General features: G+C 45.0%; 1 protein-coding gene across 9 annotated transcripts; it reads right to left on the reverse strand.

The window, feature by feature from the left end:
• Nucleotides 1-1,072: 1,072 nt before the first annotated feature.
• B3GALT5 (beta-1,3-galactosyltransferase 5) lies at nt 1,073-27,419 on the reverse strand. 9 transcript variants are annotated; one of them, XM_068687837.1, is made up of 4 exons: nt 27,399-27,419; nt 9,704-9,792; nt 8,175-8,364; nt 1,073-7,786 (listed from the first exon to the last, which is right to left on the reverse strand). In XM_068687837.1, the coding sequence occupies exons 3-4, from the start codon at nt 8,265-8,267 to the stop codon at nt 6,830-6,832; spliced, it is 1,050 nt and encodes a 349-aa protein (XP_068543938.1). In that variant the 5' UTR covers nt 8,268-8,364; nt 9,704-9,792; nt 27,399-27,419; the 3' UTR covers nt 1,073-6,829. The 9 variants fall into 9 exon arrangements, with proteins under 9 accessions (XP_068543938.1, XP_068543928.1, XP_068543964.1 ...); XM_068687827.1 differs by having other exon boundaries at nt 27,396-27,417; XM_068687863.1 differs by lacking the exon at nt 27,399-27,419 and adding an exon at nt 16,817-17,089 and having other exon boundaries at nt 9,754-9,792.
• Between the last annotated feature and the right edge of the window lie 15 nt (nt 27,420-27,434).

Here is a 27,434-nt window from a genome sequence, read left to right on the forward strand (position 1 = left end):
ATTTTTTAAAAGGATAGCCTTAAACCACTGTATTATTAGACTTTGGAGAAAAAAAAAAAAAAAAAGAAAAAGAAAAAAAAAAAAAACACACTGTATTTTCTCAGCCAGAGCATGTTCAAAATACAGATCTGTTTTTTCAGGTTGGATCTCATATGTCCTGCATATCTCTGTCTTGTGACTGAGATGCTTTCCCTCTATGTAGTGTGATGCTATCTGTAAATACTTTGGGAAATACATTGTTGGAATGAACTAAAGAAGTTACGGCCACCTACAAACAAACAAGCAAAATATGCCAGAAAGTTAAGCAAGGACAAGAAGATAAATCAAAAGATGCAGGTAGTGAGGAAGAACTTTTCTAGTTGCAATTCCTAGTTCATAACTGCTTGTGTTTGGCAGACAGTCCGACTAGCTTAAGTTATTTGACATTTCTCTTGTAAGTGATAGGGGGGCAGAGCTGTTCTTCCTGATCTGAAGGAGCATGCCAGTCAAGCACAGTCAAACACTGCTGGCTACTGTGACGCAGGCAACGCTGTTTCAGGTCTGTGTTGTTTCTGGACCTGGATCTTCAAAATGGCATAAACTGTGGTTAAAACTGTATTTTTATTATTATTATTTTTTCTACCCTTGTTGTGGGTTTAATAATCTTGTACTTGACATTCTTGTCATTTTGGAAAACAAACAAAAACAAACAAGCAAAAACAACAGACAACAACAACAACAAAAACACTCTGTGTTTCAAATCACAGCCTGCTTATAAGATTCTGTTTTAAGCTGCCTTTGACTTAAAGGTGTACCATGTGCAGATTGTTAATGACAAGAGTGTCATGTGGCAGGACTGCATGTGCAATACTTGAGAAAGCATTCCCATTCTTGGTCACTTTGTTTTTCATGGGAATTATGTACTTGCCTTAGGAAGAGAAACCAACAACTCTTATTTTAGGATGTGAAAAATAAGTGTTTTAGAGAAGAGGAGAAAATCAATTGTAACTGGAAAAAGAGCAAACCTCCTGACTTGACTTCATCCCAAAATGTTAATATGTTCACGACTGAAAAAGAAGTGACCACACAAAGCTGTGGTAACAAAATATTTTACTAAAATATTATACATTGAATATTTAGCTCAACATTCTCAGGTTCTATGCAAATAATGCAAACGTGTTTTATATAAACATTACACAGTATCTTGCACAAATCCGAGAAGAGCAACATCTCTGCCAGATCCATTATAGGTGGTTAGCCCTTGTGTTCCACTCAGCTTTTATATAAGGCAAATGTTTGATTGCAAAAATCTATCCTGTATTCTCAAAATATCTTGGAAGGGTGATACCTCTTCAGTAATGCTGAATCAGGCAAGGTATGTGACCAAATCCTTCATGGACATTTTTGAAAATCCTAACCTAAATTAAGAACAGGTTAGTTGATGGGTTATGATTGTGAAAAGTATATTCATTTTTCTGTATTCAAAAGCCAATCTTGCACTGGGAGAAATACATTATGCTGAAGTGCACTTAACCAGCTGTAAGACGCTATAAACTCTGTTGATTTCTACATGCCTTATTACTAAATGAGAACTAACTTTTCAGATAAACTTTCCAAAGCTATTCATAAAAAAAAATATGATTTAATGATCTACTGACCCAAGCAGCATAAAAATGTTAGGATAATGCACATAAGCTTCCAAGAATTTGTCTACGTTCTTCTATTAGCCTATAAAAAAATAGAAAGATAAGTGTGTGTACACTGCAGTATTTTGTTTACCATCCTAGTTACATTTCCATCCTTTTTCTGGTCATCTATCATAGGAAAATACATTTATTTTGGCAAAAGGCCACTGAACAGTTTTGATTGTGTTAAAAGTTATGATATGTGGCTGAAGCAGCAAAAACTCATTTTATTTAGCTGATACATAAAAACTGACTATCTTTGTGTCTTTGTTTCAGTAAATAAATTTGCCTTACATGCAATCAGCTAATTCTCTTAAATCACCTTTTACAGCAGTATCTTATATTTTGAATAATTATTCATTTACTATGTTCTGATTTAAAGTAGCCTATTGAACTTTATGAGATTTATGGAATCACTACTGAGCTTTACAAAATCACTTTCTAATTTATGTGAGCATACAGAAAATCATAGGCTGAGGAAAATAATGTGCAGCAACCTAAAGCATTCACTTGGGAAGCTAATTTCTAAAAAGGAGAGGAACAAACTACCTGAATTTGTAACATTTCAGCCTGTACTCATTTGCTTCTTATTGGAGATTTAGTATTGGTAGGCCAAATGTTTCAGTGAGGCAGGACATTAAATGCTTAACTGCATATATTCAGTGGGGACAAAATATTTCAAATACAGCAATAAGTAGGCATCTTGCACAGGTTGCTAGAAATTTCAAGTATGCTCCTAGGAAGCAGCATCCAGAATGTGATAGTTTCTTAAAACAGGCCTGAGGACCTTATTAGCTACAGTACAGTACCTTATTAGTACAGTAGCTATGAATTTAGCTCAAAAATATAGGGTTAGCATCTACGAACGTGATTAACATAGACCAGAATCATCTTCCCTGATATTCAACTTCCCTATATTCAACTAAGCAGGAACACTCTTAACTAAAATTAAACCCGTAGTCTATAAGGCTAGCTGAACCTATCTGTCAAGGGTAACATTTCCGTGATGGTACAAGGCCACAAACAGCTAGGGTAAGCCATATTTTAATGCTGTTCAAGAACAGTCATCCTTCAGTAAACAACACAATATGTCTCCAGAAAGGAGACTTTATCCGTGGCCACCAACTCAGTGAGACAAGACCAGCAGCGGCACTGTCCCAGGAGCCAGGTGCCACTATACCTCTTGGATCTCAACACCTAGTGGAGGTGAAAAAGTAAACTCATCTGTATGTAAACAAAGGGCTGTTCTGCCCACACACATTGATCGGACTGGTCCTGCCTTCTGGGGTAAGGCTGGTGCCAGGCACAGAGGTGGAAGTGAAGCACATGTCGTGGTGTGTAAGGGAAGGAGAGACCCACAAGGGACTGAAGGATTATTTCTCTGAGTACCAGAAGAAGCCAGTGTGAGCACCAGGCTTCACTGTGCTGTCCCAGCTTACAGCCCCTCCTGCCCCACAGGAGTGGGAGCTAGGAGAGGCCAGAAAACTTTCCTTTATGATCAGTATTTTTCCATAAGTTAAAATAATAGAGTCACAGAATCACAGGTTTGCGTTGGAAAGGACCTTAAAGATCACCCAGTTCCACTCCCCTGCCATGGGCAGGGACACCTCCCACCAGACCAGGTTGCCCAAAGCCCCATCTACCCTGGCCTTGAACACCTCCAGGGATGGGGCATCCACAGCTTCTCTGGGCAGCCTGTGCCAGTGCCTCAGGACCCTCATAGCGAAGAATTTCCCCCTTATATCTAATCTAAATCTCCCCGCTTTTAGTTTAAAGCCATTGTCTCATCTTGTCACTGCACTCCCTGACACAGAGTCCCTCCCAGGCTGTCCTGCAGGCCCCCTTTAGGTACTGGAAGGCTGCTGTAAGGCCTCCTCTTCTCCAGGCTGAACAACCCCAACTCCCTCAGCCTGTCTTCACAGGAGAGGTGCTCCAGGCCTCTGATCATCCCTGTGGCCCTCCACTGGACCCACTCCAACAGGCCCATGTCCTTGTGCTGGGGACCTCTGAGCTGAATGCAGTATTTCAAGCAGTACAATTGCCAGCTTGCACCTTGGGTACAATGACAATAAATGGCAAAAAGACTTTTCTGCTGTTTACATGGAAAGAATAGCAATTTAAATGCTGTTGCTAGGCTTGCCCAGTCTGACCCTTTGCACATACTGAAGGCAGCAGCACAAGTAGATGTGCTACAGCAGAGCTTTGAGTCCAAAGCCAAATACACCTGCAAATTTGGTATGGGAGGCAGGGAGATGCCATTCAGCCTGGAGCTGGGCTCCCCACTCGCCGGCTCAGAGTATGTGCTAGGGGAATTCAAACACCTCCTTTGCCACCCACCCAACCACCTGGTTAGCCATGTCCCTGTAAACACCATATGCGTGGCTATTTTCTGAATGGGAAACTTAAAATAGAGATTATTCTTCTACACAAAAAAAAAAAAAAAAAAAGTCCTGTATTTTTTCATCATAATCTGTGGACTCAGGTAACTTTACATCAGAAGAAAATGAATAATATAATGTATATTCTATTCTCTACCTTATATTCTCTATATAAATATAATTCTCTTAATAAATACTTTTCAGGATGGGACATATTTCTGCTGAAAATATTTATCCTCCTCTTCAAGCACAAGCAAGTGAAAAAGGACACTTGGACAATGGTCACTAACATGAATAAAAAGAACAGAAAAAATACAAATAAATAAAACTAAAGTAATAAAAGTATTCTATATTAGAATTTATGTATTTGAAAGAGTGTCATAGAAAACCTTGAAAGACCAGAATACCTACGCCACTCCTTGCTCTCTTCATCTCTAGATCTTCCCTTGTGAGCCCCTCAAAAGAAACTCAGCAAGGCTCTCAGTTCTTGCTTCTTCACTCATCCTAAATACAGAGTTAGACACCTACCTTTGCTTGCACAATCCTTGCCCTGACTGGAAGCGTGGGTGGTGTTCACCTGCCCACCACGTTGCTCCCAAGAAGGCCAAATGTGGCCAGGAGCAGTCACCAAAGCCAGAAGTGCACTTCCCATCTCTCCTGGCTTTCACTGTGAGGAAACCACAAGGCTTGGGCTGGAAGGAGAGCCCAGCACTGCCCGGCTGGGCCAGGGTAACGTGGGGATTGGGACCATGGGGTGTTTTGTGGAGCACAGCCTCACCGCTCTGTAGGGAGGGTTCTTCTTTGCCATCCCAGGGCCGTGTCTGACCCTGCTTCCCCTCACCAGTCCTAATTCTGACCCCACCTGTCATTGCTATGGCCCACCATTGATCTCACAACCAAAATCACAACCATTATGATCTGGACTCTTGGTTGGGCCTGGCGGTTCTGCTTGCTCACATGGCTGTGTAGGGCTGGACCCTGCCAGCCATGGCAGGGATCTGCTCAGATCCCAGGTCACTTCTCCTAGGGAGCAGCCCCACTCTTGCTGCTCTCTGGAAAATATATTTCATGCACTCCCCAGGCATTCGATCTTTCTTTGCTGGTAAAACTGACCTTTTCTTTGTGTGGATCAAATGAAATAGGAGTACTGAATAACTCATGAATTTATGAACTCCTGCCTCCCTGCCCAAATGTGTTTTCCGCTGCATCTGCTGTAAGGACTCAATTCCTTATCTATGAAACTTACAGACATCCTAGTGATTTCCTGAGTCTTTAGCTGGTAATAAAATAAGAAATGAGCTTCCTAGCCTGAATGTTTACTTGGCCATATTTTCCTACTAGGTCTTGTTTATAAAATAAAAATCCTGCTGTCTTTTCCACCATACACACCTAGTTCCTCACAGGGAAAACATCTAACTCAGATGTATTATTTAGTTCACTTTAAGGAATCTGGTTTAGCCTTGATGAACCAGCTTTCAATCAATCAAAGTGAGGCATAAATGTAAACGGCGTCTCCTGGGTCTATTGCAGTAGAGAGACCTGGACAGTCTGCACAGACACTCCTCCTGGACACCTGGGAGAGTCCAGTGAAGGGTCACCAAGATGGTGAAGGGGCAGGAGCACCTTTCCTGTGAGGAGAGGCTGAGAGAGCTGGGGCTGTTCAGCCTGGAGAAGGGAAGGCTCAGGGGGATCTCATCAATGTCCATAAATACCTGAAGGGAGGGAGCAAAGAGGACAGAGCCAGGCCCTTTTCAGTGGTACCCAGCGCCAGGACAAGAGGCAGCGGGCACAAAGGGGAGCCCAGGAGGCTCCCTCTGAGCAGCAGGCAGCAATTCTGTGCTGTGCGGGTGAGGAGCCCTGGCACAGGCTGCCCAGAGAGCTGTGGGGGCTCCTCCTTGGATTTACTCAAAACCCAAGTGGTCCTAGGCAACTGGCACTAGGTGGCCCTGTTTGATCAGATGACCTTCAAAGGACCTTTTCAACCTCAACCAGTCTGTGATTCTGTGATATAGATCCATCTCTACCATATGATCATTTCAAATGGGTGGCATATACAGGGAAACAAATGCACATTTCATGTCACCCGTTTCATGTGTAGTCTTACATGTTCACAAGGTGGTCCGCAATACCTAGAGTTATTCCAGGAGTGCTGCAAGGGAAAATTCTTCCATCTCTGAAAAAAAAATAAATATATATGTGTAGACTGGAGAAGTATCCATGCCACTATGCAGTTTTGCCTTTGCAGAGCTCACACTGCAAAGGCACAACTGCATAGCTGTGGTTCTTTATGCCAGGAGGGGAATGCCCTGGCAGCAGCAATCACATTTTCTTAAATGCCTGCACAGATGAGTGCAAATGCAGTAATCTATCAAGGGAGACAGAGAAGGTGGTGCAATTTTTTTTCTCTGAATGAAGGAACCTTGATTATTATTTTTTTTTGAGGTTTTTGTTTTGTTTTGTTTTGTTTTTCACCATAGATTTGTTCCCAGTCCTGTAGCAGCAAGATTTGGAGAGTTGATCCGTGGAGAGGATAGTTTTGTGTGCCTGCATCTCTTAGAAAAATAAAAATAAAAAAATAATTGCTTACGTAGAGAAGGGATGGAAAGATATGGGAGTGAATAGAAGAGAAAGAGGTTACAGTGTTCTGAGGCAGAAATGGAGTTTAAAATAATCTTGAAAATTGTCTTTAACATGATGGGTCTAGAATTAACTGGGAGTTTTGCTGGAGTCAAGAGCAGCCCTGTAAGTTCTGAGCATTTCAGCTTGTTAATTCAATCAGGGAATGTGCTAGAGCACTCCTCCGTGTTCTTCTGTCACTAAGTGATTCCAATAGCTCAGCTGTTCAGATGGTTTTACTTGATGGCACATCACAATTTTCTTAAAGCGAGAAACAGAGAATGTAATCTTGTCTGGAAAAAATGTCTGCTCTGAATGAAGCTCTTCCAGATGAATGTTTAATTTGGCAAGGCACAGTCCTATGAATACATCCTCCAGTTTGATGAACAAAGTGCTCTCTGAAACATTATAGATCTGACTGGCAACATCAGTGGATAAAACATAGCCAGTTCCTGAACAAAACGGTGGGTAGGTGTTTCCTGAATATTCTTCTATGCTCACGTACCACTTACTCTTTTTATTCCTTATGGGGTTATCGTGCAGTTTTAAAAAGCCTGTGAAGAACCCTGTGGTCCTATTTTTCCTTAGAAGCAGCTCAGTGAGGTAAAAAACATTGACAAACACATCTGTGTCGGTTTTCATCACAAAGCTGGACTGGTTACAAAACTTGTGAATCCACTCAACTCCCATCATGGTCTTCAAAGTCAGGTTGTAGTATGTGTCTATAAAGTCCTTTTGAATAATGTCTTTGTATTTTTGGCTTTCAGCAATGATGTCAGCCTGCTGTGTGAGATTCACAGTGGTTCCCAGGAGGAAATATGTCACAAGGCGTTTGCTGGCCACCATTCTCTCCTTCCCCCAGGTTTGCCGGATGGCCATCCTGGCATTGATGTTCTGGTATGAAGATGTCACAAGGAGGACGAGAAAAGGTGGGTTCTTATGGCAATCTATATCTGGGAGCTGCAAGAAGTTTCCTTGGAATCTCCCAGAAGTCTTTTTAGGTAGTAAGTGATTCTGCTTTTTTTCACAGAATATACAGAGTTTGTTCAAATTCATGTACGTAAAACAGAAGCTGACACAGCTAACCCCTCCAAGGAAAAAAAGAATCTTGAGTTTTCTGAAATCCATCTGAAAGAAAGAAGAAGGAATGGCATATTAAAAAACATCCAGTTCCTTTCAGAGTTGTATACAAAACCCCCTGCATAGGGATTTAAAGCCAGGTCATCTCTAATTAAAAGCTACCTTCTTCAGGGCACTCACTCACATACTTTTTCTCTGAGGATCATTCCTACAAGGCATTCTGCTGGCAATCAAATTCACACTCGTGCTTCTCTGAACCTCCCCCCAAGCCCGTATACCCTCACAAACCCACACAAGAGGGCTCACCGACACCAGGCCACCCTGACCAACGCTTCAGACCCGTCTCACAAGCTAGACAGTGGAGAAGAGGTAGATATGTGCTCATGCCAGATGAGAGAGAATAACAGTAACAGTTGTTTGTTTGGTTTTTAAATACCATATTTATCCATTCGTTGGAAAAATGTCTGGGTGTTGAAGCCAGCAAGCCCTGTCCCATTAGCAGACCTAACCAGGCTCCTCCTATCTTCATCTTCTTCGCATCCTGTGGGGCTCTTGCACCAACCTAGAGACTGCTCCCGTTCTTGCAGCTGGAAAGGCCATGAGCTGTTTATTTGACATTGGGCCAGCTGTTTGGGAAACCAACAAACAAAACAGAACAAAACAAAAAGCAGTGGGTCAGATTGCTGGGATTTTTCCCCTTTTGCAGAATTCAGGTGACTCAGTAGGGCATGCTGAGGGGAAAAGGGGGTAGTGTGTACGCCCCTATGCTTTTAGGTGAAAGAGGTCCCATCAACAACAACACTAATTTGGTCATCCTTGTAACAGATCAATGTGCTGCGTAACTGGTTACAAACCTAGTACAAATCCTAAGAGAAACAAAAACAATGGAAGTAAAGCAAAAAAGGCCACAGTGCCAAAAAGGATTACATACCTCCATAAATTAACCTGTTGAGGAGTCTGATGCCTGAGCTCCACAGTCCCTGACCCCACCACCTCCTGTTTCAGAACACCACGAATTCTCACTGGGGGGAAAAGCTTTCCCTTCCTCTTCCCTTCCTCCCCCCCCCCCCCAACTCCCTAACAATGAATTTGATCTGGCATTACATCCAAAAACACACACAAAAATGAGCTGACAAGCCTCAGAGATGCAGATTTCAGGGAAACTTGATCTCTGCCTTCTGAGGAGGACAGTTCTGCCTGGACTCCCCCAAGCCACTCTAGTGCCCTCAAATTGCTCAAATCCAGACACAGCTTATCCCCTTTCCATGCAATGAACGGGTTTTGCATTACAGGCGTAAATATATTTTAAAGTCCAGACAGGTCTGCCTGAGACCAAGTCCAGCTCACCTTACCTGTAAGAATAGTCCCATTAATTTTGAAAGGTATCCACAAAAGCATGAAATGAGCGGAACTGGAGTCCTGGATCCTGATACTCCTCCCATAGTGAAATCTATTTCTGTAATGATTCACTAATCATTTTTGAAAATGCAAACAAATTTCACGTCTCTTCTGCCACTTGTATTGAAAATGTTGTCTTTAAATTGAATATTCCTCAAATCTGTTGTTGCTTTTTTTTTTTTATGTATATGTAGCTTACTTGAGATTAAATCAAATGTTGTTTTAACTAAATGCACATGTAAAATTGTGTGAGATTGTAGATAGAAGGAAATGCATATATATGTTTGTATATATGTATATATACATATGCATGTGTGTATATATGTATATATATACATTATATGTATATATAATGATGTTCTGAGAACGCCAACAGAACTGCAGAAGGGGTCTGCTCCTGTCAGCGCTTCTCATGACGCTGTTCAAGGGTTTGCCATTGCTCTGTAGCAGGACTTCCAGGACATACACAAACAGAAGCCCTTCAGATAAGCCCTTCCTTTAGTGGAAGCCCATTAAAACATCTTCAGAAATACTCAAGAGCAAGCAACCATAACACATCACGCTCACTTTGCCTAATCTCAGCAGAATCAGACTGATGATGGCTTGACTGCAGCTACCTCTCACGTCTCTTCTGGGTTTGGTCACTGGTAACACATCTGCAAAAAAGAAAAAAAAAGCAAAAAGCTCCAGGGGTGGGTGACTGGCAGAGCAGTCCCCAGCACACATCCTGGCAGGTATCCTGGCAAGTATCCATCCTCCTTTTCAGTCTGCAGATGAAGAAGCATGCTGTCCATAGATGTGTGGGCTATGCAAATGCTTGCATATTTATGTTGATTTTAAAAGGTAGTTGTAAACTTCGAAAGTCAGACGTAATGTAAACATGCAGTATCAGCAGGTCCCTGCCTACTGCCAGTCGGGCAATGGCCTCTGATAAGAAATACTGACTTCCTGGAGCAAAGTCTCTTCTGACAGCTGGAAAATTATGGCTTTTTTTCAAAGGGTTAACCGTCAAAACAAATACAGGCTTATGAACTAGGAACTGTAAACTATTATTTTTTTTCAACAGAAATTTCTGCATCGTCCCTCAGACGTATGAGCAGCACATCAGGCACTCGCAGTCTGGGGTCTCGCCTTTCGCTGCTTCCCCACTGGTCTGCATCCCATGCTGAACCCTGGTCTGGGCGCTCACCCTGGCTGCAGCAATGTGGCACTGCCACCAGCCCTGCAGACCCCCACAAGACCCACACAGGGTACTTCTCTCCTTCCCTCTTGCAGAGGTAGGAAGATTCAAGGGACCATGTAAAATGAGTTATCAGGGAATTAAATCCCACTGGCACTGGCTCCTGAGTCCCCAGCTCACCCTCATCCTACCTGTAAACAGCAGGGTTAGCTTAATGGGTGAAGCAGATGCTGTGTCTCCCTCATTTCCTGGGAAAAATGCTATTATATGAAGGATGGGTGGAGAACAATGGCTTCTGTCATTTTTAAACAACACAATATGGCTACGAGTGCATTTAGCAGTCATCCAGCCTAAAGCTCATTGTTCTACAGCATGGGTTAGGTATGACAAGACACGTGGTTGCTAAATTAAATTTGACTTCCGCTGTATTTTTTCTCCTTTGTCTGCATCTGACAAATAATACAGCCTGTGATTCAAGATTTCCAGCCTGTGAGCAGCTATCGTTACGGAAGACTCCTGGAAACGTTAGTTTGAAGTGAACAATAAGTCTACAGAAGATGGTCTAGAAAACAATGGAGACTTATTAGCAATCAGTCTCTTTTCCATAGGTTATTTTGAAGAGCACCCTAGCATCAAAACAAATCTTTTAGGCTTTATAGAAAATCCTTTTGCATTAAGGTCTATTTGAGGTTTCTCTCTGATCTGGGTCAGAAATTGCAGTTTGTAATTATCTCAAGGCTTTTTCCATCTCCTATTGTTGCAACTGCAAAATATTTTTATGTAGCGTGTTGCTAAAAAAGTACCTGCTTTGTGTCCTAGAGAGGGGTTTGTTCACCCAGCCTGGCAGGGTGTGTTACATCTCTGGGTGGATCCAGCCAGGTTTGTGCTAAAGCCTGGGACCAGAGCTATGGCAGCCTGCAACTGGTCACTGTCCTGGCACACACCTAAAACAAGCAAAGGAAGGAAAGGAGAAGGTAGCACAGGTCTGCGATCCCAGGGGGCTGAGATCTGCCTTGCATGCAGATGAACTCATTAGGTATTGGGGGGATTTGCAGCTGGGCTCGGGAAGGTCCCCAGGGGCCTGAAGTGGCAGCTCTTTGCAGGAGAACCAGGAGCCACTTCCAGCCTGAGCCTCAGAGTGATCTGGAAAGCAGCAAAACAGCAACTTGGAGCTCACTGGCACTCACCAAGATAAAACCTCCCTGAATTTCATTTCTCTCAGCAGAGAAGGAGAAAGGGGAAGATGCATCTTTGCTGTCCTAGGAGGTTTCCCAAGAGTGATGGAAGTTTGCCATGCTGAGCAAATTTGCTAGGGTGTCTGCTACAACACTGACCCTTAATAAATTCCTTCATGTTGTGCCATGAATGGGCCACGTTAACTCATTTGACTGAGCCTAGTTATTCCATCAAAATTAATCCGTCACCCCCTTTAGGTTAATGAGTATAATTATCTAAACAGCACCAGGAGATCAGGGCTATGTGCCATATGGGTCAGGGAAAGCAATCCGGCCAGCGGCAGAGAAGGTAAGTAGGTCTAGAGTCCCCATGAGAAAAAGATTCAAAATACCAATTTAAAGAACTAAAGGTTGCTAAATTTTTCTGGGGCAAAGCTGCTGCTCTCACACTACTGAGTGCAGTGGGTGATCGCTGTTGGCTTTGCATTGAGGTTGCAGGCCGTGGCCATGAAGGACCCAAAGCACAAGACAACTCAAGCACTTTTGACCATCAGCAGGAGTCACCACCTTGCACAAGAGAGAAGCACGCAGCTGCTGCAAGGCAGACCCTTGAAAAAAAAGCCTGGCTGTCATTGAAACATCCAAACGGGAGTAAGAACCTCGGGCACAACTAAAGGCAGCAGAGGAATGCCAATTTGCCTTTCCTAATAAGCAAAAGTAACATGTGTCCTGGTGTAAGCACTACTAATGCCTGCTAACTTTTGATTTTTGCTGGAACAAAGCCCTTAAATTGCTTTCTCAGAAGCTCAGCAGGACACAGAGAGGGATTAAATATGCATAGATAATTAGAAAATGTCAAGTACAGCAGGAAACATTTATTTTTTTCCTAAACACAAGCCTTTCAGAAGAGTGGGGGCCAGCTCTAAGCTCCCAAAGTCGAGGTCCCTGGCAAGGCAGTGGGCTCAGCAGTGGCTGGACCAACATTTCAAGGGGAGGAAAAATTCCTTTGATGGGCATCTGGGTTCCCTCATTAGGCCAAGCTCAGAAGCTAGGGCCGGCCAACCCATCTGACCCATATCCGAAATCAAGCAATGCCCGGGGACACGCGACTCTGCCTTACCCCCTTGAAGCACCAGCTGACCCCTACTCAAGAAAGTCCTTGGTACCCACATCCCATGGGGCCACCACCCATGGTGGCCAATCCAGGTCATGGTGCCACCTCCAACTGAATGCAGATAGCAGCTGAGGCACTCTGGCTAAATGTCTCCTCTGTGATGCTTTAAAACATCTCTTCACATCAGAAGGAACTACACACGGCAGCATACATTAACATCCTCACTTATACTGAAAGTCATACTGGCCAGCAAGGAGGATGGAAAACCAAAAAGGGCAAAGGAAAGGGGAAAAACATCTTTTGGTCTTTCTGTCGGACCACAGGAAGCCTTTTTCTCTATACTACTTGTCATCAACCTTCAATATCTGAATTTTCTGCCCTCGTCAGTCCATCAGCAAATCTATGCAAGACGTTGTTCTTGTGCTTCATACAAGCCAGTTTCTGTCACTGAAGCATAGAATTGCTAGACATTTTATTTACAACCAAATCCTGCTTTTTTTGTTTGTTTTCGTTTGTTTGTTTGTTTGGTTTGGTTTGGTTTTTGCTTTCTTTACACAAATAATAATATTTTATTCCACCAGTAACGCCCATAATGGGATTGCCAGCAAGATAAGATAGAAGCCACGTGAACAAAACTTGTGGACTCTGGTCCGTCACAAGAAATGCTTTTCCTATTATTTTTAAATGGAAAAACATTTAAAGAAGACATTGGCTCTTCCATGTGGGGCAGGTGGCACTGCAGGTTAAACAGCCTGAGAGGAAAGTGGAAGGAGAGAGCCAGGCAGCCAAAAACCCTTTCTGTGCTGCAGGATCACACGTCAAGCCAGGGTGCTTGTGGCACCAGTCCTACAGAGAGTTACAGACATCCCTAACCTTGCTGATCCAAACAGTCCACCTATGCTGCAAGTGAGCAGCTACATGACGGATGGAGAAGGAGCGTTATTGTCACCGATCTGCAAATCCTACTGTGCTGCCTGGCTTGTTCCCCATCATCATGCTGCTAATGCACATTTAGCCTATTGACCCTGTAACTGTACCAGCAAATTGAATTGCCTTCGTAGAAGATTATGCTAGTTTTATTTACCACTTCAGATCTTACAAGGAATAAAAAAAAAACATTTTTTTCTTTAAAAAATGAAGAATAGAAAGAAGTCCAGCTATGAAAAATTAAGTAGTTCTAGGGTAAAAAAACAGATTCGAGAGATGTGTTAAATTCTAAAATAATACTCATCCCAAGGAAATTCTATGCATATAGGATCTGCATTCAGATATATGCATACAACGTAATTTTTAAGCATCATGATCAACACAGCCTAAACACTGTTACAGTTGTAATATGTAGAAAAACTTTTTTTCTAATAATAAAAGAAGGAACATGACCAAAAAATAATGGAAGAAAGAAAAAAAAAAAAAAAAAGAGAGAGACTTATAAAACTTTTTAAAATTCGGTAATGGAGGAAAAGCCTCTGAAGGTTTCACCTGCTTGCCCTAGATCTCCTAAGGCTGTGCTATAGCACAGACAGTTTTAGAATAGCTGCCTGACCTGCTGCAGCTCCTTCTCTCTTCTTACCTCTTCAGAGAGCAGTTTATGCCAATTCCTTCTCTGAATGATGTTTCCCATAGTACCCAAGGTAATATACTAGAGGTGAACTACAGTGCCAGTAGGCAAAGGAGCGAGCACAGCCTTAGCATGGCAACTCTCTCAGGTGCATCATCTAGGCACACAAACATTTTGCCACATAATATCCACATGCAAGAGAGGCATGAGGAGAGAACAAAAGTTCATGACTCCCATCCACCAGACACAGTCTTCCCAGTTCAGACACAGCAGCACCACCTGTGCAGATTTCCATTCCTAAAATGGTCCAGGCCAGAGGTGCACACCTCAGCACCCAGGTGGCCAATGCCTACAGGAGAGCAAAGACTGCGAGCATGTTTTCACAGAGCTTTGGACCTTCTGCACTAGAGGCTGCATCTTTCTCCTTATTAAAAAATTCACCATGAGCTCTTGATGCAGCCGTGACCATGTACTCATAATGCTCATTTGGAAAAGTCAAAAGGCATCCTGAGACCAAAACACAGCACTGCTCTCAAAACCAGCAAAAAGTTTGGCAGGAGTTGGAGATGCTCCCACAACACCACAGGAAAGAAATTCTGCATCTGAAGAGTCAAAAAGAAACACACTTCCAGGGAACTTAGCCAAGTAGGAAAACTAACTTCTGTTTTAAAATATCATTTTGCTTTTCCAAGCTTCCTACAAAATCCTCTTGATGACATCCTGGCTCTGAAAAAAAGCCCACCAAAATATCTGTTTGATTAGTTAATGGGGTCATAGTCCTTTCTCAGGAGGCAGGGGGACAGCAGGGCAGCAGAGGCTGTGACAGGAGCTCCCTGCGCAAAGCTCAGGCTGTCAGAGCAGGGACAGCCACTGCAGTCCAGCACCCAGAGCTGTCACTTTTTCTCATTTTAGGAGCATATTGGGATGGTTTTACTGAATACGGGCAATCAATGGAGATCTGGCAGGCAACCATCAGAGAGGCGTCCTGCCTCGCGGGTGGAGAAGATGGCGGTGCCTCTGGGCGCAGCCTCCTTGCCCTCACAGATGGACCTTTACCCTTCTCAGTAGTTCTTTCCTCCAAAAGTTTGGTCTGAAAACTTCCTGTCTCCATCCTCCCTTCACACCCTCTGTGCCAAATGTCTCTTCCTGGATTTCTCTTCAATGCCAATGTGCTCTCTTCCCTTTTTATTATTACCTTGTGAATCAATGGGTGTAATACAATTACTGGTTTCACTTGCTACATACCAAACTCCCGATTGTGCCAAAGGTTAGTGGCTGTCCACAGCTGGATGCACCAAAGCAGCCTTCCCTACCACGAGCCAACATTGTTTCATTGTGCTGAACAGGAGTAAGGTTCAACTCACTGCCACCATCTTGCTTTCCTAATGAAATAAATCAATTACAACAATTCTTCCTTCAGCTCTTGATTTCAGTGCTGTGATTCCAAAAGCCTGGTTCACTGATCTGTGGGAGCACTGTGCTTCACAAATTATACATATGAGTTTGTGTCCCCCAAAACTGATTAAGTATTGCACCCTCATTTACAAGTAGTGCTACAAGTTGGATTTTTCATCTCAATGAAACTGACAAACAAACCTGAAAATGATATTTGAGACAGGATGAGGGTCTTGCTCTTCTCCCTCAGAAGCAATCTCAAGATATGTGAAGGAAGAAGGAAGAACAAAGCAGAGAAGAAATAGCTATGCACACTGTACAGAAAATGTCTGAACCAAGAAAAAACACCAATGAAGACATTGTAACTCAAATCTTTTGCAAACAGGTTGCTTCTCAGCCCAGCCAGTGCCACTGTAGAATGAGGACTTTGCAGGATGTTACCCTTTAGATGTGTTTTTATTTTCTATTTTAACCCGGGGCAGCACGTGCACGGAGTAGGTGAGCCCTTCTACCCTTCTCTGGCCTTTCCTTCCATACTGCTTTTTGGCACCATTTCTTTATCAGTGTTTGAAGATTAATTTTTCCCCTATCAGTACAACTGTTTACCTAAGTCTTTGCATTTATGTGTCTACTCAGGAGGCAAGCCAGTACTTTAGGAGGATGTTCCCAGGCATTATATATTTCGTGTCCTATAGCTCCCATAAGCTCCCTATAGCTTTCCACCACCATATAGTCCTACCCAGAACAGAGGCAGCCCAATATAATTATTTACCTGTACTTCCCAGACCTTTTAAAGCATTTTCTCCAAGGTCTCAGCAAACACACGGGACAGCAAGGAAAACATCGCACCCCATCTGCCCAAACAGAACCTTCTCTGTAGCTGGGGGAAAGGTTCAAGGACAGCCAAAACATTCCCCGGTATTAAAACCTACCCTAAACGCTCCGGCAAACAGGAGCAGGGATTGTTACCTGCCTCCTGTCAGATCAGCGTATCTCTCCTGCCAAGGAGCACGATACACCTCCTGCCCCTTCTACCCTAAGAGAAAAGCTGCAGCCCTGAGCCTTGGGACGAGCTCCCCAGCACTTTGGGGTCGCACAGGGCTCAGCTTGGGCTCTAGACTTCGACACCGCTCTTCAGAGCAAGCCTCGCCACTGGCTCCCCAGCAAGTGTGATGGCACCTGCTGCCTCGTCTCACCCCGCTCTCACGGGGGAAGGCTGGCAGGCGAGCGGAGGCCCCACGCGTGATTGCAATCCTACCTGTGCTTGGAGATCTGCAGCTCTTTCCCTCACGCGCATCCCCCGGCTCTCAGGGCCATGCTGCGGCCAGTGGGCTCCCACAGCGGTCGCAAGGCTCTGCCTGCGCTCTGCTCTCCTCCCCGCGCCGCCCGGCAATCCCACGGCGGCTGCTGCGTGGCCACCTCCAGCCCCTCGCGGGCTGTGGGATGAGACGGGGAAGGCACTGGTGCTGCAGTGGAAACCCGAGCTCTCTGCCTGTCTCTCCTTCCCTCCCTCTATCCTCCTCCTTCTCCTCCTCCCTCTCCCTCCCTCCCTTCCTCTCTCCCTCCCACCCGTAGGTAACAGCCGCGCGCTGCCACTGCAGTGGGATCGGCAGGGAAAGGAAAGTTAGCAACTGTCCACAAATAGGTTTATTCTGCATTTATTTGGGGAGGGAGGGAGGCAAAGACCCCCACGGTGATGCCGGCGCTGCTAACGGAGCCGCAAATCCTGCCGGAGCAGAGATAACCCCTTGCAGTGCTGGAAAAGTTGGGCACCGCGCTCTGGGTTAAGAGCAAAGCTGCCTTGTTGTTCGCAGCCCGGGGGAAATCTTGCACCCAGGCACCCTCTGAGCCATGGGGTTTCCCTTTAAAAACCTCTACAACCTGGTGAAGAGGGCAACAGGGAGCTAAGAGCACCCTATATCTGCCACAAGGCCGCCTCCGGGAACTCATCACAAAATAGAGTGGTGCAGGATTTTCACCTTCACTGATGCACATTGACCCCCGTGGCTGCAATTAGTGAGGGAAAGTTTAACAACAGCAGCTACTGAAGCAAACAGCTACAGGCAAATACATTCCTTTCTTCAGGGCTGCAAGCTCGAGCAGGATTGAATGCTTCCAGATAGATGTGATGGGTAAAGAGGCCCATTTAATAGCCACCTTCCCACTAACAACTCAGGGAGTTTGGACTTCCAACAAGAAGTATTCCCTTTGATTTGTCACTGTCAGGTTTTGAAACGGCCGCTCTATCACGGCATAAAAACAAGGGATGAATCAATCACCACAGGCTGCTGGCAGCTCCCTTCCTCCTCCCCCTGTGCTCCAAGGGTATAGACAGATAGATGTCACATAGGAGATGCACTAACCACCGTTTCCTTCTTCTCCTTTGCAGGGGAAATACAAGAGGATAGGTTGGGAACCACTTCCAAACCTGCTGCAGACAGCACTGCTCCAATGGGGCACACACAGCCCCGAGCAGGGTCACAAGCTGAAGTGCTCCTGTTCACGGCAGGCTGAGAGGCTGGTGTCTTTTGGGGAGGTGAGGAATAAAGGGGAACTCAGAGAAATATAGATGTGGTGCTGGGAAAAGCAGGCAAAAACTACCTCTGATTCAACACTGCACTTGGTGTGTAGGGCCACCCCTACGACAGGAAAGCGTTTAAGCAGAGTAATGTAAACATATGTCTGTATTTCCATATAAGTCAACATATGTCTACATGAAATCGGTTCTCAAGGAGTGAGTCAGGGCCCAGATCAGCATTGTAGTTGAACTAAAATAGTCCTCAGCCTTCTCGAAAAGCACATAGCCTTAACCTGTCACATCAAATGAAAATTATATACTTAAACTATAATCTTCCTGTTCCCTTAGTCATCAAAAGAGGCTAGATCAAATTAAAAAAAAAAAAAATAAAAAAAAAAAAAATGGAAGAAAATAGAAGGAAAACATGGATGCTGAGAAGCTGGCTGAGAAGCTCACAAAGACGTGGGGCTTGGAAATGAAAAGTGTCTGCCTTCCAAACCAGATTTGTCCCAAGCCCATCTCCCCCAGCACTCCCCATAGCTCCTTTCTCCTTCCAGCAGGACACTGGAGCTCGAAGCACTGATTGTGCTGGTGGCTCTGTGTTGTCATCTCCTCGGGCAAGTGATGTGGGTTGGAAGAGCCCTTAAAAAGTGACAGGTAATATTTCCACAGCTCCCTGCAGCACAAGGCAGGCAGAGGGAAGGTCAAACTGCAGTCACCCATCAAAAGGTGCCGTTGTTTGGTGGGGGATTAGCTTTGATTTGCTGTGGTGCTGTTCTGTAGTTGCTTTTTTTTTTTTTTTAATGTTGTGAAAAAGTGAATAGGAGCTATGTCCTTGGGCTATTCTGAATGCAGGTGCTGATAAGATGGGTGAAGGCAGAGCAGTGCTTGTAGCTGAAGAGGGTGAGTGGCTTGTGGGCTGTGTACCAGCAACAGGTACGGGATGCACTGGGAGTTTCAAGGCTATTCACTTTATGCAACATGGAATCCAATTCTCAAGTAGAAGTTTTCAGCATCTTTCTACATTGAATCTACGTGCAAATTATTTTTTCAGTCAGGAGGAGGACTTCTGTTGGAAGTTTTTGGGCAAAGTTTGTCATAATGACATTAATAGCAGTGCAGTTTAACCTCACGCGAGGAGCGGTGGTACCAATAAAATGCATTTGTATAGTAGCCAAATGGCTTCTACCCTCATATTTATAGTATTGTAAGTCCAGCGATGCAGAACCGCTCCTCTGGCAGACTGAGCAAGCTGTGCTGGTGAGCTAGGCACGTCAGTTACCTCACTATACATCTGCCTTCATCTACATAATGGCATCCCTGCTAGATGAAGGCGGGAGTTGTGCTCATTTAACCATACCAAAATACTTGAAGTCTCACCACAACTTATCCAGACAAGACCTTAAATACCCAACGCCTGCCTGTGCCACGCATCGCTGCCCACAGCTGCCCGCGGGCACGGGAACATCCTTTTTCTGCTGGCCTGCTTCTCCCTGCCTCCCGCACGCCCTGCCCCGATTCTCTGCCCGAGGGAGCCAGCAGCTCGGGGTCTGGGGCTGCCTGCACGCAAACCTGAAAATACAAAGTATTTTCAGTCCAGGATCTGCTTGTTGACATGTTGCCTGGTGAATGCAGAGGACATCACTTGGTTTTATATCCCATTTCTATTAATTTCTGCAGTGTCCCGCTGGATGGATTTGCTTTTGTTCTGCACCAGAGGCTGTGGCTCCGCCACCCGGCCTTCTGTGCATCTACCACCTGTTTTCTGGTCCCATCCTGATCAGGAAGGCATTCTCTTTCTGCTACAGCTTTGTGGGCATCCAGGAGGTGATAAGAAACAGAGAGACCAGGACGCCGGGTCCTTGGGGAATCACAGAATCACAGAATTGTAGGGGTTGGACAGGACCTCAAGAGATCATCATGTCCAACCCCCTGCCAAAGCAGGTTCCCTAGAGCAGGTTGCCCAGGTAGGTGTCCAGGTGTCCCCATGCTACTGGGCAGAGGTGTGATCCTGAGGAAAAAATGATTGAGAAGGAGGTTTGGCATGGCCCCTGCTCCTTCCCCTCTGACCCATCTGCCTGCAAGCATTTTCTCAGTGCTGATTGATCCGAGTACCATTCTCAGGTACGTGGCTTGGGATGAAGCCTTGAATGGAGCTTGGCTGCAGTGCCAGAAAGCTGGCCCCCAAGTTGTACCTCTGACAAATGGATCCCTCTGAGCTACTGAGTTTAATGCAGTTTCTTACTTATTTATTTATTATCAACCTGTTTCTCTGCTGGGCTGGCAAGAGAGCAAATGCCAAGGGGAAGGTATCCAAAAAGCATAGTTTTGATCTGGCTCAAAACAAAGGCCGTCAACAGGAAAGTTTCTGTTTATTTGAATCAAAACCAAGTATACCAAAGCTTTCACATTTGAAAAAACAGCAATCCACAGGGATAGCCCGGAGGCAGGGTGAGCCTACCTCCTGGGCAATTGCCTGCCCTGGAAAGTGCTGTGCATAGCCAGCCCCAGTGTACGATGTTGTTTGATGAGTTTAAAGTTGATTGAGAAATCAGGTGCTTTGTTATGTGTTTGCCCTAATGGATCAAGTGCACCCCAGCAGATGGTTTTGGTCTGAGCCTCGGGTTTCTTTAAAAAAAGCACTGGGATACTGCAACACCAGCAGAAGTGGCTCCTACACTATTTCCCTGCAGCAAAATGCTGCAAATCCAGCTGAATGCACCAAGCTAACTTGCTGTCAGACACAAAACTGGTATAAAACAGGACTCAAGGGAAATCTGACCCAGTATTAATTTCAACGAGATTTAAAATTCAGAAAAAATGTTCTCCTAAAAGCACAACACAAATTAAATCATTTCTGACATCATTCCTCTTTGAAATGTTCCTGCTTGGTTTAAAATAGGATTTCAAGAAGTGAAACATGTTATTCCTTGAAGAATAAAAGGCCATTCGGCAAACATTTCTTTAAAACATGTAATGGCTGTATAGAGCCTTGCCACATAAGCCTCAAATCAAATGCAAACTTTCACCTACTTTTTTTTTCAGGGAAACCCTGTTAATCAGCACTGCTCTCTCTCATCCACCTGTTTACAGAGTGCTCTGCTGCACTCTGACCCTTTCTGTTGCCTCAGAAAGGTAACATTCACAGAGATTTAGAAATTATACTTAAGAAACTGTACAGGTTTGTCTCCTTTTCTCCATTTTTTTTTAATTTTTTTTTTTCCCAGATGAACGAGGGCAACTATTGCTAGATTGATAGGTGTCCATCTTCCCTCTGATTTCCAGGTATCAAACTCATGCCTTACATGTCCTACATCAACAGCTTCCAACTTTTCTTCTTTTTTTGCTTGACAGACACAAGCGGAGGGCAGTGGTGTACTCAGTCCATCCTTCACATGGCAGAGAAACACTCCTTCCTCCTAGGGCACGTCTCCTTGGGCCAGAGACTTCCGTCATTGTTGTATATACTGGGCTGGTGCTTACAGCACTTGCCTTTACAAGGGGCACCATGAGCTCATTTAGGAGCTTCTCCGTAAAGCAAGTTGTCAGTGGGACCAGGAGCAGACCCTGCTGTCTTCTTCACCCTGTCCAAGCAGACAGCTCAAACATGACACCAAAAAGCTCCATGACTCAGCACCCTAAGCTCTTCTCAGCATAAGGGCAGCTGGATAGCGCAGGTCTGTCTGCCTCCAGGTTGCTCGTGACTGCTAGTTTGGCTTCAGCCCTGGTTCCCCTTGACCCTCCTACAGCTAGCTGTTAAACAGGGGTGTCACAGGAGTGCACGCGGTATCCAGTTGAGTACTGTTGTGTTATTTCCGATTCCTCACTTGCCAGTTCGGAGCTTGTTAATCTTTAGCACCATGCCATGAAATGCAGAGGAGCAGTAAATGTACCTGGCCTTGTTTTCTCTTGCCCATTTAATCCACTCCCTGCTCTTTCTTTCCCTTTGAACGGGATTCAGAAAATGGAGTTGTAATTAAGAAAGAAAAAAGCTTTTTATCTGGAAGCAGTCCCCATGTTAACAACTGCACAACATATCCCCTAACGTCTTACTTACTCCATCAATTAACACCATGGCATTTGTGCAGCAGTCCCATACACACAGCCTGGCGAAGGCAGCACAGCCAGGCTTTGGCTCCTGGCTCCGCTTGCCAAGGACATCCAGACACTCACATCTCCCAAAGATGCAGGCACCTTCTGCTAAGGCTATTTAAATGTTTCAGGGTAATTCTGCATGTCCAGCTTGTGTTTCTCCCCTTGGTTCTTAGGCTCAGAAATGTGCCAATGCCTGTACTGCCCTCAGCCTCCTCCAAACCCATCAGTGTGTGGTGTTGCACTTGTGCTCCTGGAGGTAGTCATGAAGCCATGCTACTGGTTACTAAAGGAAAAGACACTTGGGGCAAAAAATAAAAATAAAAAACTGATGCGCTGCCTCAGATGTCTAAGAAGATTTTTAATGGCTGAACATAGCTAGCTCAGACACTTTAAATAGGCACACACTGCACTTCTCTGCTATATCTTGAAGGTTAACGCACACCCTCTGCAATGCACATTAATATGAAGTGACTTTCTTATCATCATCTATCACTTCCCTCCCCACTTTGCAAGGCAGCCATTGCACCCTTCAGTGCCACCCTGTAGAAAACAGCAAGCATCCCTCTCCTTCCTTATTTCCCTCAGCACCAAAAACAATTCCCACTTTGGGCAGTACATTTTCGTTACCATCAGCCACAAAATCAAGGCAAGGAAGGCAACGGCTCAAGCCAGCCCCAACGACTTGTAGGTTCAGGATACAGCAAGAGGGGCCAGACCAGCAGCTTCAGAGGTAAGTGACTGGTCTGTCAGTGATGGTGCATGATCAAATGCTCTGTTTCTGCTCCATGTCACTTCTGCCACGGCACCACTTCTGCCAAGAGCCGTCTCTTGGTGGGCAGTGGCTGCCCCACTGCAGCCCCCATCCCATGCCAGGAGCCACTGCCTGGCCCCCCATGCAACCCACTGCCCCAACACAAGGAACCTGCCCTTTGTGCTCCTTTTGGGAGCAAAAAGGGCAGGCCGAGGCACCGTCCTCTGAAAGCAGCTGACCTTCACCTCGGGCACGGCGATAAAGCCAGCTGCCAGGTCCTACAGCGCCAGCAGACCCCGCGGCGACCACGGGACAAGCCCCTCTGTAACCCAAAGAGGCTCATCACCTCACCAGGGATTATCTCCCCGGGCTTTTCTGAAGCCCACCTGCTGAGGCTGACAGGGATCAAGTGTCTGCCAAGCCCTTGAGCTGTTTGAGCAGCAGTGACAAGGCTTCAACGCGCGCCTTCAAGGCATTGTGCACCAAGATACCTGTGGTTTCTGCATGAGTCACTTGGGGGTAGATGGTGGTGCTGACATTAGGAATAGCAACAGTCAGGCTGAGATCTCCACAGGGGAAAAAACATACCGCTAATGCATAACCAGATATATAGCACTGCCTGAGCTCACTCTCTGGAGCCACCTTTGACACCATGGTAGCACCACAGGCAGGTTTCCACCCACAAAACCCCAGCTGCTAACAGCAGACAGCTGTTCAAGGGCAGTTCCCGGCCATCTCACAAAGTCCTGCCAAGTATTGGCTCTTTCACTGCATGGAGAAGCCTTTTAAGCAGTATAAAGGAGGCCTCTCATTTCCATGCTTGTGTGTCTCTAGCTGCTTCTTCTCATCAGGTGAGAGATATTTCCAGGTTATGGAAATGTTCATGATGAGATCCTGTTTTTCAGCATGTCAGGCAGAACTGTCCCGTGTGTTGGGTATGTGCAGTCATATGGTCACCGTACCCTATCCTTGCTTTATCTCTCATGCAGGTCCTCAGGACGTGTAATGCATGATGCACCAGGTGCACTGCTGAACATTCATATTCCCCCTTTCTCTGCATCAAGTTCCTTCTCCAGCTTCATCCTTTCTCTAGCCCCAATCACACAGAAACTCTCAACACCCACCATTTCGCTGGACTGAGCCAACCACAGCTCTGTCACCTCCTATGGTAAACTGGGCCACACAAGCCCCGGTACCTGGAACAGCTTTTTCCTGATCCCCCAGTGTGAATCCATCCTTTTGGACCAGAGGATCAAACACCACCCCGTACCCAAACAAGGTGCCACCGCAGCCTTATGCAACATTACTTGGTATGTAATACCCTGCACTTCTGAAAATAGCTCCTGAACACATCCACTCATCACATTTCTCCTTGCCACCACTGCATCACATTACAGCTCCTCCTGGCTCCCAGACGAACCCGTGCCACAGGCATGTGTGGCCCCTCTCCTCCCAGACCAGTCCCAGGAGGATGAGCACCCAGCTTGTAGCAAAAAATCTTATTTATCCCCAAAGCATGTGATGCTGGTTCTCCGTACTGTCAAATTTTACCTTGCTTGTGTCCTTCGGGGCCTGTCTTCCTGGCCCATTGCCCCATTCTCCTCCACAAAACACCTCCCAGCTTCTCGCCAGTTCTGAACTTCATCAGCATGCCATCCTGTGCCAGGCCATCAGCTAAGCATGGTTCCCAAAACCCATCCCTGAAGATCCTCTCCTCCATGGTCCTGCTGGAGCTGTTTCTTCCAGCTGCTGCAGGCATCTGTGATGGGATGTACTGGCTGCTTCGCTGAAACCAGCCCCAGGCTGGCCAGAGGTTGGATATCATTTTCTGTCACTGCCTCTAGCTTTCATCAAAATCTGATTAGGAGCACATAGACGCTGGTACCAGACCTGTTTAAGTTGCCTGCAGCCAGCATTAACACAGCATGCTGCATCATTAAAAGCCAGCGATCTTGCAACCCTTATGGAAAAGTACTAGAGCATACGGGAAGCCAAAAATCCTCTGATAATCCATGCTCCATCCTCGACTGCCAGCAACCACTCACATAGGATAACCAGAGGCTGCTTCTCAGCCAGGGCTGCTGCTGTGGGGTCTCCCTGGCCAGAGGGATGCTAAAGACGATGCTGGAAGAGGATGCGTCCCCTTTGTTTGGAATTTATTGTGTGAGTGACTCACTTGCTAAAAAATAAAAACAAAAAAATCTCTATGGTGAGGGAAGGATGTACAGGCCGGGCATCAAGAAGAAAAGCCGCTGGTGTGCCTTGTGCTGCCTGGGATGCTAACTTTATCAGGGCAGTGTGGCTCCAAAGGCTGAGGCCAGCAGCAGCAGGTGCACACACAGCCCCTGAGCTGCTCTGCTCTGTGCTCACCTCTGCCTCTGCCCTGGCCTACTGAGCCCACACGGATGCTGGAGGGTTTCTGCTGAAACACTGTCAAGCTGTGAATACAAAAAGAAATAAAAACCTTCCCCAGAAGTCTGGAAATTGGAATTGACAGGAAAACAACAATCATCAAGGGTGCTGTATTGAAAGTCGGTGCAGCACCAAGAGCCTCCCTCTGCCACCAGTGCAGCTGTACCTGATGACCATTTAGTTGGTCATTTATTCTGCAGGCTGTGTAGAGTTGGGTGATGGCAAGCATTGAGGATGCAATGTGGAGGAGAAGGTGGTTTTGATAGCTGTCAGGTATCACTATACTGAAAAAAAGTAGAAGTGAGTATTTTCTAATGTCAAGTGGACAACTCAGACACATATAAGCTCATCAAAGAAAGAAGATGCAGTTATACTTCCATCTTCTGATCAATATAATGATACTTTGATTTTATGCCCATAAATTTTCTGTAACCATATATATATATATATATATATATATATATATATATATATATATATAAGTATGAAAGTAATATATATATATTACTTTCAGAGAGAAGGTAAACTATAAGGAAGTTAATTGGAAAGTCTGTGGTCCAAAATGTTTTTGGACAGGCTGGTATCAAAACTCAACTTCTCTTAGACTTGCTTGGTGTCATGACAACTCTATTGCTTGCAAAGTGTCCTGAAAGTGAAGGATACTTTTCCTCAGTGAAGCTGTGGTTACCATAATGCAGGTCCTGGTGTTCTCAGGTTCATCCATAGTCCCTCTAAGGTAAGGATTGCATGGCTCCCTCCTCCTTCAAACCATAGGTGCTGTATGTTGTGAAGCAGGGGGATACACACCAGGTAGTCCACATCTAATTTGGACTCTTGACCTGTGGCATGAAGCACATCATCCAACCTCTGCAACTTATTTTCCCATGAGCAAAAAGGAGACTGTAACTCATTAAGGATGAGAGTCTCAGCTGAGTGTTGATGTTTCCGTTTGCTGTGTGCATGGCAATGACTGTGTGACTGCAGGAATGTCCCTCGTTCTTCAAGATATTTGACATCAAACCATAAACTTTCAATCTGTCTTCTGAACAAATTACTCTGTCGAATTTTCAGCTTCCCAGATTGTTTGTCAAGTGTATCTCCATCTTTCCGAAGTTGTCAAAGGATGCTTATCTCCTTTAACACTGATATCCTCGCAGCACACAGAAGACTATTAGCAAGTCTTATTAGATGGGAGGCAGGTGAACAGATAAGGGGGATAGAAAGGTGACCAGAAACACACACCAAAGGCTAGCACAGTGTTGCCAAAACTACTGAGTAGTTTTGTTTCTCTGCAATAAATTTCCCTTAGAGTTTTCTCAGAAGAAAACCTTTTACATGATTTGGTGTCTCAGAAGTGCTCTTATACAAGAGACAACATGGCACAGGTTGCTGTCTGGACCTGTAATTCAACCCCCTACATTACTAGCAACAGACTGAAGCCCCTAATACTCATTTTCCTGGAAAGCAAGCCACTGAGTATCCCTGTCTGCCCGGGTACTTTGTGATGATACTTGTCATTTCTTTCATATTTCATCAGTCTGTTAAATTTGGCAATCAATCAATTTAAAGTGCAAATAGCCACCACCCCATGGCATGCATGAATCTATAGGCTTGAAACCTTTCTAATGTTAGCTTGTTTCAGTACAGTTGAAGTTTCTAGCATCATTCATCAAGGAAAATACTCTACATACCGAAGTGTCACCAAAAGCAGCATGCTGTTTTGTGTTTAACTGCGATGCTCCAGCAATGATTTTGCATCCACAGTGAGATGCAGTGTCAGGCAGTCCCTGCTAGCCAGGTGGGGTTGTTTTCTCCCAGTAAATAATAAATGGTATAATAATGCAGACAGTATGTTTTCTATTGAATCTAATTCATTAGCTCATGTATTTTTGCTGTTAGAAAAGTAGAGTTAGAAAAGACTTAATGCTTTTCCTAGTTGCACCAAACCACTGCAGAAAGTGTTAAGCTTACACAAGCAGAATTAGCATTAGGGCTAAAATCACAGGGCACTCCTGCAGAGCAGCAGCTGGCTTTCAGTGAGGTTAGCCTTTGCATACTCACAACCTCCTTTCGTCTGGCAGAAAAGACGATCAGCAAATG

The sequence above is a fragment of the Anas acuta genome, chromosome 1 (assembly GCF_963932015.1).
Source record: "Anas acuta chromosome 1, bAnaAcu1.1, whole genome shotgun sequence".
NCBI lineage: Eukaryota > Metazoa > Chordata > Aves > Anseriformes > Anatidae > Anas > Anas acuta.